The 14,149-nt window shown below is 54.0% G+C and overlaps 3 protein-coding genes across 3 annotated transcripts; 2 read left to right on the top strand and 1 right to left on the bottom strand.

Moving 5' to 3' along the window:
- Window positions 1-2,722: 2,722 nt before the first annotated feature.
- On the top strand, window positions 2,723-6,516 carry MAA_03820 (area; the record flags this gene model as incomplete). The annotated part of the gene is made up of 4 exons (XM_007821818.2): window positions 2,723-2,838; window positions 3,030-3,692; window positions 3,844-4,189; window positions 4,444-6,516. The coding sequence occupies 4 exons, from the start codon at window positions 2,723-2,725 to the stop codon at window positions 6,514-6,516; spliced, it is 3,198 nt and encodes a 1,065-aa protein (XP_007820009.2).
- Window positions 6,517-7,843: 1,327 nt separating this feature from the next.
- MAA_03821 (serine/threonine protein kinase, AGC family) lies at window positions 7,844-9,979 on the bottom strand (the record flags this gene model as incomplete). Its single annotated transcript, XM_007821819.1, has 3 exons — window positions 7,844-8,207; window positions 8,277-9,315; window positions 9,385-9,979. The coding sequence occupies 3 exons, from the start codon at window positions 9,977-9,979 to the stop codon at window positions 7,844-7,846; spliced, it is 1,998 nt and encodes a 665-aa protein (XP_007820010.1).
- A 1,376-nt stretch (window positions 9,980-11,355) lies between these two features.
- Window positions 11,356-12,177, top strand: MAA_03822 (FMN-binding split barrel-related protein; the record flags this gene model as incomplete). The annotated part of the gene is made up of 1 exon (XM_007821820.1): window positions 11,356-12,177. The coding sequence occupies one exon, from the start codon at window positions 11,356-11,358 to the stop codon at window positions 12,175-12,177; it is 822 nt and encodes a 273-aa protein (XP_007820011.1).
- Between the last annotated feature and the right edge of the window lie 1,972 nt (window positions 12,178-14,149).

The following is a 14,149-nucleotide window of genomic DNA, read 5'->3' as shown; positions in this document are numbered from 1 at the left end:
CCTCCAGTCAGCTTCCAAGCAGCCTTCCGCCCACCAAAGTTCTTCGCAATGTGAACTGGACTGTGGCCCGTTGTTATCCCGTTCTCCGTAGCGTTCGAATTTGACTTTCCAACACTGACGGGACCAAAGGCACACACAGCCAACTGCAATGGCCGATTGGTCACAATCCCATCGAACCAGAGTCCGCTAAGGTTCCGCCGGTGTTGGGCCCGGGTCATGTTCTACCAGATACAAAGGACGCAACCACCAACCACCAAAGGAGCCAAGCCGCGAGAACCCCAAGGAACCAGGGCAAGTCTCGTCAGTTGGTCAAGGGGTCTCCTGGCGGGCGACCAGGGGAGCAGGGGAGGTTTGATGGGCGGCGCAACGCCACCAGCCACGTTGACGGTCAAATAAAAGCCTGGCGATTTGGCTGTGAATGCAATGAATGGGTGACTGGAGACTTGGGCGGCGTGGGTCAATGCAGCCCATCATCATCATCATCGTGGCTCCAAGGGTCCCGAGTATCCACCCATCAATTCAACCCATCCGACGCCAAGGGACTTGTCGCCGTTCGGATATCCTCCAGCCTGATCACAGGCCCTGTCCAGAGTACGACATACGTACGAGAGAAAAGGCATCTATGTTGTGCCTGTCCTAAATTACGGCCGTGCGTGGCTGCCGTGTTCTTGACTCAACATGCCGGTCTGATAGTGGACGAAGACATCAGTTCTCTGTCCGTCAAGCCAAAGGCACAGGACCTGTTTGGACTTTATTTACCGTACTGGTGAGCCCCGCATGGCACCACATGAAAAGCACATGTCAAAAGCTGGGACAATCCAAAGGTGGGCGAGTCCAATGTTGTCGATGAATTCCAGAGCTTCGGTCGCGTTTAACCTAGTGGCTAACGATGACGCTGGCGCTTTAATCCGCGACTCTACGCTCCAAACGAGTCCACCTCATCCTTAGTTCATCGGCCGCATATGGAGAAAAAAAAAGCGGACGAACGAGTCTAAGCAAGTGATGAGGGGTACTGTGCTGTAGGGCGGCAGCCAGGTTTTGAATTTCAGTTGGCGCTCATGCAAAGCCATGGATGGGGCTTTGCGACTTATCGGATGCGTTTTGGCGGGTGGTGGTTCAGGAAGTCGACGATGGTGTGTGGCGAGTGAGCCCAAGATATACACATTGCTTCTGGCTTGCGGGTGCCCCTCTGGCCTTGTCGGGTATTGCTTGTGGTGTTCAAATCTTTTAAGGGAGTAGGTAGTTTGGCTAGGCCGTTGATGGTTGCAAGAACCGGGGTTTGGGAGGTGTGGTCGGGGCGGAACAGAGTGCATAGGTTGGTCGGTGGTTTCGCATGGCATCGCATGGCATCGCCTCTTGTCGCACCACGTCTTCCCGCGCGCAAGCTTATCCATCTCTCGTCCAACACCAATAGAGGTATGTCGAAGGGCCTGGCATGCAGCTTGACCGGGCGCGGGTAGACGGGCCAGTGTGGTAGTCGTGAGCCCCATCGCCGATGATGGGCAACATTGACAACATTCTCTCATCTTTCGAAAATAAAATAAAAGTAAGAAGGGTCTGTCTGGTGTGTTTGACGCTGAAGGTGCAAAGCACCTCACAATTGAGACACTAGCAGGGTTCATGGTTGGCAAGTGAGGCGGACATGGCCAGATCTAGCAAGCCGGCAATCGGCCTTCATATACATAATAACAGCAGGAGGCTGGGCTGAAGGCCTTTGTGTTGCAAAGAGGTTTTCCGTGATGGATGCTGTGTATTTCGACTTTTGTTGTTCACATGTTTGTAGACGAAAAAGGCAGAAGATGGAAAATACCATTGGGGTTCGACTGGGGCTCGGCCACGTCCTCGAGGCAGAAGGCTCCTTCCGTCGGGAGCTTTCAAATGTTCAATGTTGCTTGTGCACTGTTGAACAAATATGTACTCGGTACTCCGTACTTGGACTGGCACGTTTTGCACAACCAAAGCAGCGCAGTGGATAATTTCCTCGTTTGCGATATTATTCGCGCACGAGGTCCAAGGAAGCACTGCATGGACGAAAATGTCCACATCCACCAGGCGTTTTCCCGATGACGGCAAAAGCGTCGAGAGGAGAGGCGGGAGCTGCGCGGCCAGACAGCAGCGAAAGGATAATTTTGCCACTTGTATTTTGGTCATGCTCGGCGTCAATCAATCGGTGCATGTCGGGAGTGCTCACGGCCTGGCAAAACAGAATAATTCGGTAATAGCGGAGGATACCAAGCGTCAAAGAGTCGAGCCAAGAGGGCCCTGAGAGCATCAGGACCCGCCGAGCGGCCGGACTTTCGGCGAGTCGTGAGACACACACTCGGCACTCTGGCCGCTGGCTTGCGCCTGGACGAGTCGATGAGGTGTGAAGCCGGCTGCGAGCAAAGTGACACATGCAAGTCTGGGCATCTGGGCGAATTGACCGCGGTGTACGGAGTGTCGGGCATCTCAGATGGCGGCAGACCAAGGTCAGGATACAATAATCAATTGAGGCGACGTGCACAAGTGCGCTGCCGGGCTGGGTGCTGGCGAGGCGGGTAATGAGGTACATGTAATAACGGGTCTGGCCTGGTGCCGCTGTCGGCCATATTGCGGACTGGTCCCTGGTCTCTGGTTGACTGCTCGACGCGCCCGCTGCCAGTGCCCGCCTGCGCAGTCAATTAATGGCTCTTTGAGGCCCCGCGGGCGTGCTGACATGGATCAACATTGAATGCCAAAGACGATGCCGCTCAGCACTGCTGCTGGGACTGCCGCCCGCCTAGTGCCCACATGTCAGGCTGCACAAGGTAGGTGCACAGGCTTGGCTGCACAAGCCGACCGAGTACATACGCACATGAGGTGAGTGGGTGAGTGACCGACTGTGGGCGACCGAGTGACTGGCCGCCATCCCGGAACTCTCCGTCATCGCTCCAGCCTGGCCCGGCCTCCAATCTACAGTCAATCTGGTCCATCTGCACCAGACGTCTGCAACCAGTCTCAGACCCGAGTGTACATGGGTTCGGAGTACTGCAGACTCCTACCAGAACCAGAAGCGTCTCCTCCAGCCAGCCCCGGATACCGAGCAACGGACCAGACTACGTGCCACCGGGTGGCCACCGGGCGCCCAGCTACGCACACTCACCTGCGGCCGCTCCTGCCTGCACATGTGTGCCTGTGCCGCTCTCGTCTCCTCCCGCTCTCTCGACTCTTGTCTTTTGCTTCACCCTCCACCTCGCCTCATCCCAAACGCCCATCCGCCTCGCGACGTCTCTGGCCGCTTCAGGGCCTGTCGTCGCCATGGATCCCACCATGACAGAACACGACTTTCGATTTCCTCGCCGGCCCCATCATCCGGGCCTTCGTGGTGGTGCCGACGACGACGATGACGATGGGAGCGCCGCCCACCAGGCCCGCGGCCTCGACGCTGCCGCCTCCGAATTGACCCAGGCCGTTGCCGTCGCCAACAACAAATTGCTCGGCAGCGCCTTGTTTCCATCCCTCGATAACGCCGGCGCCGACTCCTCCGTGTCCATTGACCAGCTTCACCGCGATGACCCGCTCGCCGCTCAGGTCTGGAAATTCTACACCAAGACGAAGCTGCAGCTGCCCAACCAGCAGCGCCTCGAGAACTTCACCTGGCGCTGGATGGCGCTGAACATGCGCAAGCAGAAGCAGGATGATGAAGCTCGTCAGTTCAGGGACCAGCAGACCGGGTACGTCGTTTTTTTATTTATACAGTCACATGCACGTGAAACCACGCTCGAATCCCCCGCAACCGCCATTGTCCCTGCGTATTGCATCATCCTTGCCGGTCCGGTTTGGCTAACACGAGGGCTTTCCCATCTGCCCGCCCCGGCTGTCCAGACATAGTCGTCCGGCATCACACAATGCGCCCAGTGGAATTGCCCAATTGCGAAAGACTTCAGAAATCAATGCCGCCGCCGGCGCGGACGCCATGAATCTCGACGATTTCATCTATTCTGAAAATGTCGCCACCCCTTCGGGTCTCATGTCCCCGCCGCCGGCTCCCAGGCGTGACGATGCATCCCCCGGTGCAACACCTGCTTCAGGAATTCCCATCAAGTCTCGCAAGGGGTCTTCTTCCAACCACTTCGTCCCTCAGTCTGTACCGCAATACCAACGAACTGGCAATAACGAATTCAACTACATCCAACGACATCATCGTAAAACCAGTATTGATGAGCGTCGTGTGAGTGCATGACCCCCCCCCCCCCCCCCCCCCGGTCCTGCTCCGCAAAGTTTGATAATCTGTCATTGTCCCTGCCATGGTCTGGATCTTTGAGTCTTACATGTTGCAAATGCTCTTTGTTTTTGTTTTTTTATGTCTATTATCTTGACTTGCTTTCTTCAAAATCAACCCTGGCCTGCCTGGTGTGATACCTGTAGTCTCTGCTTTTGCTGCATTCATTTACAGCATCACCGTGACTGACTTGATATGCACAGAACCGGAAACGTCCCGCCAACTTCTCACCGCATGTGCTCGCAGTCAATAGCAGCATATCAGGCGGAGCCTCCAATCTGGAAGCTGATTCTGAGCTTCAGGGATATTCACTCAACAATACTAGTTCAGTTACGATGCAGCAGCTCACACAAGGCGGCAATTCCGCAGTTCCTTTTGGTCTCGATACCTTCATGGACAACGACGCAGTCATGAACCAGGCGGCACAATTTCAACAGAATTTTTCATTTTCTCCCTCCAGTTCCCCAATGATACCCCATGGTCCTTACTCCAACATGTATAATACTAGCTCTTCAGTTCCGAATTCGTCTCTCAACAATGCTGACCTATATTCGCCAACCGAGTCGGCCTACCAATCAACCGTCTCCACCCCTCTGGCCTTGCCCGACAATGATGGCTTGTATTTTGGTTCTCAGGACAATCGTCAGCAGCAGCAGTCTCAAAGCATGCGACAGCAAACTGTTCAAAATATGGCCAACATGGGCCACAACCAACAGTTCATGTATGACAGTTCCCATAACGGGAACCAGATATATTCTGCCCCTGATACAGAGTCCGGAACATTGTCCGCCTTCAGTACTGCTCCAAGCTCATATAGTCACATTGACCCGAACCATGTATTCCAGGCTGACAGCCAGGTCGCGTCGCCCTCTGTGGCCATGAGACCAGAGAACATGTTCTCATTTGGCGCAGACTCCGATGATGAGGACAGCGGTAATGGTATGCAAGGGCAGAACATGCAAATCCATGGCGATTTTTCATCGTCCATGGATGACGTAGGACCCATGGGGTGGGACGCCTCTCTTCCAGGACAGTTTAGCACACAGGCTGCTCGGTTCCCCGGCGGGCCACCGCGCAAGCAAGTCATGATTGGTGGTACAACGACTGACTATGTTGAACACAATGGCGAGTGGGAGAACTCTGGGTTAGAACGGTCGCAGTCCTTCAAGGCCGGCAGTGACAAGATGCAGCAAAGACTTCCTCGGACAGCATCAACCCCGTCGCACATGGGTGCCAAGCACAGTGGCTTCGAGCAAGTTGCCCAGAGCTTACCTACGTCCCCGGGTGACGCTGCGCCTGGTTCCATGTCAGGCTTCTCTTCTGCTGCTCCGAGTCGCCCGTCTTCTCCTCCCGGCTCCAAACATGGCTCATCAGCCAACTTGCAGGTTGCTGGCGGCAGCCAGAACGATGGTGGTGCGCCAACAACTTGTACGAACTGCTTCACACAGACAACTCCTCTATGGAGACGAAATCCCGAGGGTCAACCTCTCTGCAATGCTTGCGGGTTATTCCTCAAGCTTCACGGAGTCGTTCGACCCCTGAGTTTGAAAACCGATGTTATCAAGAAGAGGAACAGAGGTTCGGGGCCCAATGGATCTGGCGGCAGCGTGAGGTCAAGGAAGAACCCGGCCGGCTCAACAGCTGCATCTCGCAAAAGCTCAACCTTGTCCATGGCAACTGTGGCTGCAAGTAGCACCAATCTCAATACCACCGCCAACGCCAACAGCAGCAGCACCTCGCCTCCTGGAGGCCGAAGCGTCCTGCCCAAGGACAGCGAAAGCCCTGTAGCTACAAGCGTGGGCTCTGGTCCTAACACGGCTGGCAGCACTCCAAACAGCCATTACGGTAACATGGGCAATACCGCTGCTGCGGGCGGCAAAGGTGTTGTTCCCATTGCTGCAGCTCCCCCCAAAGCAACCCCGGGGCCCGGGGCCTCGTCGTCCTCGCGGTCTGGACAGGCGTCGGCTTCATCCAAACGACAACGCAGGCATAGCAAGAGCGTCGGGACTGAAGCTACTTCGGGTATGGAAATTGACAGCCCCACTGAAACATCGTCACCCGGCGACTTGTCACGATCCATTGGCCATCCTCCAAGCATGTCCTCCATTTCCAGCACCATGCTCTCGGGCAGCTTCGGGATGGTGCCTCAAAGAAACCCCATGGCTCACGGCGGCATGATTCAAATGAACCACCATCAACCTGGTGCTGCTCAGCATAGCGCAGGGGGCCCTGCGACGGGACCCCAGGAGTGGGAATGGCTAACAATGAGCCTTTAATTTCCAATCATCTAGCACGGACACGGGGAGTGCTAGCTTGGAAGTAATATTTTTTTTATATGCTGGGGCAATGGATGAGAGAGCATGTGGAACATACCTTGGGATCACTCTAGTCTTTCAAGAGGCGTTGGGGGAGGGAGGTATATTCGGGCTCCACGGTGGCAGGCTACTTTCCAAGCCATTTTCTTTTTTTCCTCTTTTTTTCCCAAGGAGTTCTCGCCTTTCGAGATTCGATCTCGTTTTTTGATATTTGTCGACTGGTTTTGACCCGACGGTTAGGATTTATTTTAACATAGATGGACGGTACGGATTGGTATTGGTTACGCACGACGGGCGGGTGGGTGGGGAGGACGGCAAAGCAGATATGTACGAGGCATCTGCCTGTGGTATTTGTGTTGACTGGGCTGTGGGCTGGCTTTGATGTGTTTCCGATTCCCCTTTGAGCACGGTGGGATTATTATATCTTTGGAGTTCTCTTGTTCAGACAGTACATAGATGGTTTCGGGGGCCGATGCGCTCGAGCTCGATGAATACGGCAGATTCGTTACGCATACAGTATCATGATTTATTTTGATCTCTTTCACGCCAAGTGTTTCCTTGTTGTATACGTCGGTAGATGTGAGTGAGGATATATGTGCACATGGTCAACTCCAACTTGCCGTGTGGGGTGGATGGGCTACGTACTTAAGTACGGACTTGCCAGACAACCAACGTCACGACATGCATGGCATGCCATGGGGCGAAAGCGCCTCTGCTTAATCTCATGCATCAATTCTCTACCATGGCATGCAACAAAAACATGTAATATAACAAGACCAAGCAAGCGGGCAACAGCAAAGAAACGAAACCCTCTCAAGACTGACGAATACCCTCGTCCTACCGCATTAGCCATTGAGAAAGAAAAAAAAAGACGACCTCCCTGCACCCCAGCATGTTTGGAATCCCAGGGTGCCAGAAAACCGCGTACTACTTGCAACCTGGACCATATTGTGTAATCCCGTCGGCCCAGCCAACCAACCCTGTTGTACTCCCCTAGCCCTTGTTCGTGGTCCATTTCACGTCTTTCCCGCCCCTGGTTTTTTGTAGCCTTGTGTAAAACTCCAGACACATATCTTATGCCAACATACAACATAATACGAAGCAACAGCGTTCCAGCATCGGACGCTTCATTCACATTCTTCCGTATACAGCATATAGCGGAAGCAATTCTTCTTTACATCCCATCATTGAGCCGCTTGAGACAACGTACCAGCCCATTCGCGGCTTACAGCATCACCCTCTGAGTGGCACATACACGCCAGTCTCGACTAGGACTCCACCGCTCGTTCTAGAGCATGGTCCCAAATGTCTCGTTGTCTGAGATGGGAATGCGCTTCCGTGGGCTGCCACCATCCTCATTGGCGGGTTTGCGATGTCTGAACGTAAATCCAACAAAGAGGCTCTTGCTCATTTCGTCTTCACGCTCAGCCATTTGTTCCAGGGCCTGTTGCTTTTCATGCACTTCCTTGTATTTGGCCATGTCTGATTCGTTGCTGAAGTCGTCAAAATAGCCAGCATCCGTCTCCGAGTCCAGCTCCGGGACGAAGGGGGCCCTGGTCTGTCTCAGGGTTGTCCAGTCAACTTCAGCAAAGTACTGGTGGTTATAGATATCCTGAATATTCGAGAACCGACGAGTACGAGAGTTGATACAACTATTTGCCATGATTAGTGCCTCTGTTGCGTTGAAAGACATCCGCCACGAATTCATGATTACGACTCACGTTGTAATAAAGTTCCAGGTGCGGTTGCTGAGGAAGTAGTTGGGGTCTTCCCAGACTGGTCTCTTCAACACTTCCTTCCAATGCTTCAAGTTTCGCCACGTCTCGTCCGGTACAGCTCCGGCAAATGGGGGGAAGCCAGTCAGAGCCTCAAAGAGCATGCAGCCTAAACTCCAGTAATCTACTGTGTAGTCGTATTCCTCGCCTCGAAGGACCTCAGGCGCCATGTAATCGGGGGATCCAACAATAGATTTTGCATAATTGACGTCATTCTGTCGCATGTTACGGTAACTTTCACGACGTTCTGCCACCGTTCGCTGATCCATAGGCTTTCCAAAGGGTACAGACGTTTCTGAAGCCTCCTCCAGCTTGATTCGCATAGACTCGATTCTTGAGGGTGCCAGGACGCCCGCGGCCAGGCCGAAATCGGTCAGCTTGACGTGGCCAGTGGAATCTACCAGGAAGTTTTCTGGCTTCAGATCTCTGTGAATATAGCCAAGTTCGTGAAGGGCATTAACCGCACAAAACATCTCAGCAATGTAGAATCGTGCGTGTCGATTGGACAAGACACCCGTGTTGTTAAGCAAGGTGCGGAAATCACCGCCAGGCACGTACTCCATGGCAAGATAGATACTCTTGTCGTCTTGGAATGAATATAGCAGACGAACCAACCATTCGCTCTGGGCGGTCGTGAGAATGTCTCTTTCGGTAAGGACATGGCGGACCTCGTCGAGCTTGAAGAGGAGCTTCTTGCTCATGACCTTGAGAGCGCACACCTCGCGGGTGTCCTTCTTTTGAGCAAGGAAGACTTGACCATAGCCACCCTGACCGACTTGTGTCAAGATCTGGAAGTCGCCGTGGCGAAGTCTCACGCGTCGCTTGCGAAGGTTGGCTCGCTCGCGTCCCGTGTATTTAGTCCACAATTGGCTATGAGTCTGCTCGTCGGTCTCGGGGGGCTCGGGATATTCGGCCTTGAAAGCAGCCAATCGATTCTGTCTCGAGCCAACGTAGGTGAGGAGATCAAAGTAATAATCGAGGAAGTCTGGACAATCTACCGTTAGCCTCGTCCAAAGGGTCTCTCACACTGGCCGTGTTCGTGTTCCCAACTCACATAGTTGTGTAACATTAACCAATCTCTTGACACCAGGCTTTTGCAAAAGCTCTCGCTCTTCAGCCGTCAGGCCTCTTGATGTGTTGAACTTCTTGTATGAAGTCATTGGTCGATCTCTAGTCTCATACAGTTGCTGGCGGGACTTGGCAGCATGGCTGTGCTGAGCGGGAGAATCAACCATTGCCAGCCTAGACACAGGCGGTGTGTTTTCCTGGCCTTGCTTCTTCAGCGGGCTGCCTGATGAAGTCGTCACCTTGTGGATGACACTCTCGTCCACATTGATGCTGGACTCGTCGAGGGGTTGAGTGTTTGTTTTGCCAGGCGAGAGCGGGGTGACTACGCTCTGCGGTCGAGTAAGCTTTACAGGCGCGTCGAGGCCGGACGAATTGAGCGACATGGCGCTGTCAAAGGCAGACGGAAGATCGTGCGCGCCGGGTGGAACGGTCTTCTTGCTAGGGCTGCCTTGTGGCGTGCTCGGCGGATTGATAAAACTGTTGTTGTTGACCTTTTTCGTTGGCGTCACAGGGCGGGGAGAGTCGTCTCCAGACACTTTGTCCTTGCCGCCCTGGAAGAAATTGGACATGAAGCTCGCCATGACTGAAGCGGCGGTCGGATTTATTGACGAGTCTGGACAATAGAGAAGCAGGGAGGGAAGCAGATATCAACAAAAGGCTCCCCTACTGGAAACGACACGATCGGGCTGCTCGTCTCTGCCCGACGTCAGGTTCTCGACTTGGCAAGCTAAGACTGACTAGACACGGCCACGAGCAGAAAAAAACTGCTGGCTGCTGTTTACTGTCGTCACTTTGGCTAGCCTGCGGGGTGAAGCTGGAGGCGAGAGATACGGATGCAGGGCCAGATTCGATGGCTGCAGGAGGAGCCGAGCCGGCGGGTGGTCTTAAGCTGCCTTCGAGGCGCTCATGCATGTCATTGGGTTGTGGCTTGGCCAAAGTCAACAATGTTGCAGGGGCAACAATCGCACCCCGATCTCCTCCCACAGCCGGAGTTCATCCGACAGTTCGTTGTGTCGACCAAGGGCACATTCCAGGCTCGTTGGCTCGGCTGCTGGAAGTTGACCGTCGATTCCGATGATCATTTCAGGTCTCATCGCACAGTCCTGGATACCTTTGCATATACTTTTGTATCCTCCATGCATTTTCGAGCGTTACAACTACTACGTACTTGAGTATGTACGTCCGTTCTCCGTATGCAGTTTGGATTGCAATTGGTGGGGTGGGTTTCCTAACATCGCAGGACCATCAAGCTGGAGCTAGCACATGACGGTGCCAACTTTGCTTCTGACGGTGACGTGCATCCCACGAGAGGTCACGATGCGTTCCTTTTTAAAGAGAACCCAGGCTATATTATTCGTTGTCTGACTGTTGGAATGCAACGGACCACAACCAAGGACTGGCCCATCATTGCCAAAAACTACCCTGTACGGCTCCTTTGTTCGGCATGATTAGCATAACTTTTTACAGGGTTTGGCAGCTTGGTAACCTTGCGGACCACGCGTAAGCTCGGATTTAAACATCTGACCCCATTCACAAACATCTAGCGTTCCTCTGGACCCATCCCGCTTCCAATATTGACGTACTCGGTGCCACTTTATTCTGGCGGTCTCCTTCCCACCCGCCCATCTAATCTTATCAATCTCCCCACCCACCTTCCCAGCATCACTTGATCAAACCAGGTGAGCTCAGATATAGTCGGGGGTCGGTTCCCCAGTCGCACCACTCTCGGCCAACAAAGAATTTTAACCCCCTCATACCACCTCATACCACTTCGGACATTCAGATCCTTTGTCAGGGCTCCGGACTCCGTTCTCCTAGCAGTATAAATATCGCGCCGGAGAACCTGCACCCCACGGGAGAAGGCACACCGTCGACGTCCTGCTGTGCATCTACGTGTCCCTGTACTGTTTCACCCAAACCTAGCGTGCAATCACATGCGCCAAGGCCCTCCATCACCATGAAGCTGCTCAACACCATCGCAGGCCTCTCCGGCGTCGTCGGCGCCGCGCAGACGCCACTCTCTATACTGGACAACTCTGCCGACTCGTACAGGATCCCGAGCAGCTACGAGTCGGCCGTCATGGGCCGACGCGTCCTGGCCCTGACCAAGCTCGGAACACTGTCGACCGTCTTCCAGCAGACGTCTACGCATGAAATCCGCCCCGGCGGCATGGAGGGCCAGCCCATCGGCCTGATGGACTACGTCGCCGACTGCGAGGACGAGGGCAACCCGACCATCCTCGCCATCAAGATCGGCACCAGCTTCAAGAACGTCCGCGCAGGCTCAAACATTACCCTGTCCATGAGGTGGACGCCTCCCTACCCGCCGGCCAAGCGCCTGTCCCTCCTGTCTCGCCTGGCGGCCTGGGTGCCCTTTCTCCCGCGGCACTGCCCACACGATTCTGAGCGGGAGCACACGGAGCTCCCGGACACGGTGCCCTACTCGGCGGCCAACCTGCCGCGGTTCTCTCTCTTTGGCTACCTGGAGGAGATTGAGACAGACGGCAACAAGGCCCATGAGCTGGCTGCTTGCTACACGGCCAAGCACCGGGATGCCAAGTACTGGCTCCCGGGGAACCCCATTCACACGAGCGAGTGGATGAGGCTGATAGTGACGCACGTGTACTGGATTGGAGGATTCGGCGACAGAGCCTACATTGGCTGGATCCCCGTAGAGGAATGGAAGCGGGTTACCAAGGAGGACTGGCAGGCGATTGAGCTTCCCGGCGAGAAGAAGGATTGGGATGAGTGGCATACTAATCAGTCTGAAGAGCTTTAGTGTGCTCTCTGATGATGTGAACGCCCCGAGGCTAGATTGTGAGAAAACGAGACGTCGCGACGTGATATTTGCCCTACGCAGCATTATGAGCACTGTCATTATCCATAAATTCCCTTTTGTGTTTTTAGCAATACTGTACAGAAGTATTCCGTAGTTTGCGTATTGAAACGAAGCAGCATTTCGCACATCTCCCATATCCAGCTTCCGTATCACTTTGGTTTGTTCACGGTGATGGCGGCTCGCAATGTTGTGGGCGTACTATTCATGGAAGACGAAATCAGTCTTCGAGAATATCACCACAGAAAACGCAACGTGTAGTCGCCGGAATTTCGTAGCTTGTGTCTTCGTATTGCTCGGGCTCAAGCGAACCAGCAGGCCGCGCTGATCCCCGTCTTATGCAAAATGCCTAATGGCTTACAATAATTGGCCCTACCCTCATCTAGACAACTCTGTGGAAGACTATTTTTAAGAACCAACCAACATCATATGCGGTCAGCATCCGTGCAGCTGGGCACAATCCAGGCACGTTCATAAACAGTAGCTATCGTGCAGAGGCAGATGAAGAGCATTACACGTGCATGGCATCTATGAAGAAACAATCTGCGGAGTCCTCCGTACCACCACACGGGATTCTCTACCCGGCCACCCAGCAAAACCACGGGCATCTTGCTCCGTATGTAGTACTACATATATTTCCATAGGCCTGTGCCCTGCATTTGCGAGAAAAAGCAAGCAATACTCCCTAGACGCACGTTTTGAACGGCAGTGGATGTCCTGCAAAGATAACGGCCTGAGCTCGTTTCTTATGGCAAGGGTGATATCATGGTTTGGGTGGTGGCGCCGCTATTGTTTCGCTGGAAGCTTCCGTGTCCCGTTCGTCTCGAGAGGTTGCCGGCGTCCATGGCTGAGACAGCTTATGCTAGCATCCTTGCACAAATGGATCTCGAGATTTGCACCTTCTCAGAGACATTTCCGAGGGGGCCACAAAATATATTTGCCGGAGATAACGTCTCGGGGTAAGATGGTGCGGACCAATTGGGATGGCGATGATGCATCATGTTGGCCAGACGCCTCGCCTCAATAGCCCGCGACACCGAATTTCTTTACCCTTCAATTGAAGGGGGATCATGAGCACCACTGCTCTTGGAGAGGCATTACTTGCAACTCTCATGATATCCTAACTTGAAATTTGAACCATCACCTGCATGGCTGCCGCCCTAGACACTTTGCTTCAACGCCAAGAGGCAAGTGGCAAGCATCTCCCATCTGCACCGGGCGAGCCCAACCGACACACGCCATGCAAAGTAGTAGTCAGCAAATTACACACCAGCCCTCTTGCCATGCACTGTACTCCACAGTCGGTCCAAGTATTCCGTACGTGTATGGATTTCCTCCTGCGCATGTTTCTGTCAGAGCGGGTTGCAGCAACGACCCTGGGCTTGTTTGCAGTCGGCTCGAAATGCAACGTTGAGAAAAGTAGACCTGCGTTTGGCCGCAGAGCCAGCCTGGCAAGCCACGAACTTGAGTCGCAGGGCCAGAAGTCGGTGATGAATGGGGAGGGGGCGTGCTAAGCGTGGCAACGAATGACCGATTCCCAGCGCCCGGAGCTGATGGCGAGTCGAGAGTCGAGAGTCGAGAGTCGCCTTTGTCCGCGGCGGTGGCGGCGATTCTGACAAACAATCGACATTGGCAAGCCCCGGTGGCACGACGTCTTGACGGGGGTAAAGCTTGGGTGCTAAGACTGGGGACCCCGACAATTTCTCGACCTATTACGGAGTACTCCGTAGTGAAGGCGGCAGAAGGAATTCAACATCACAAGGTTAGACGTTGAAAGTCAAGAAGCTGGTTTGTGCAAGATGTTTGCTCCCAATGGCCGCGGCGCATCTAGTTGTACGTGTTCAGCTTCGAAACGTGCTTGACAGGACCACCCCTCGGTGCTTTGCTTCTTGTGGTGGAAGGCAAAAGATCTGTA

This window comes from Metarhizium robertsii (genome assembly GCF_000187425.2).
Source record: "Metarhizium robertsii ARSEF 23 chromosome Unknown MAA_Scf_3, whole genome shotgun sequence".
Classification (NCBI taxonomy): Eukaryota; Fungi; Ascomycota; class Sordariomycetes; order Hypocreales; family Clavicipitaceae; genus Metarhizium; species Metarhizium robertsii.
This window is presented reverse-complemented; position numbering and strand designations above follow the sequence as displayed.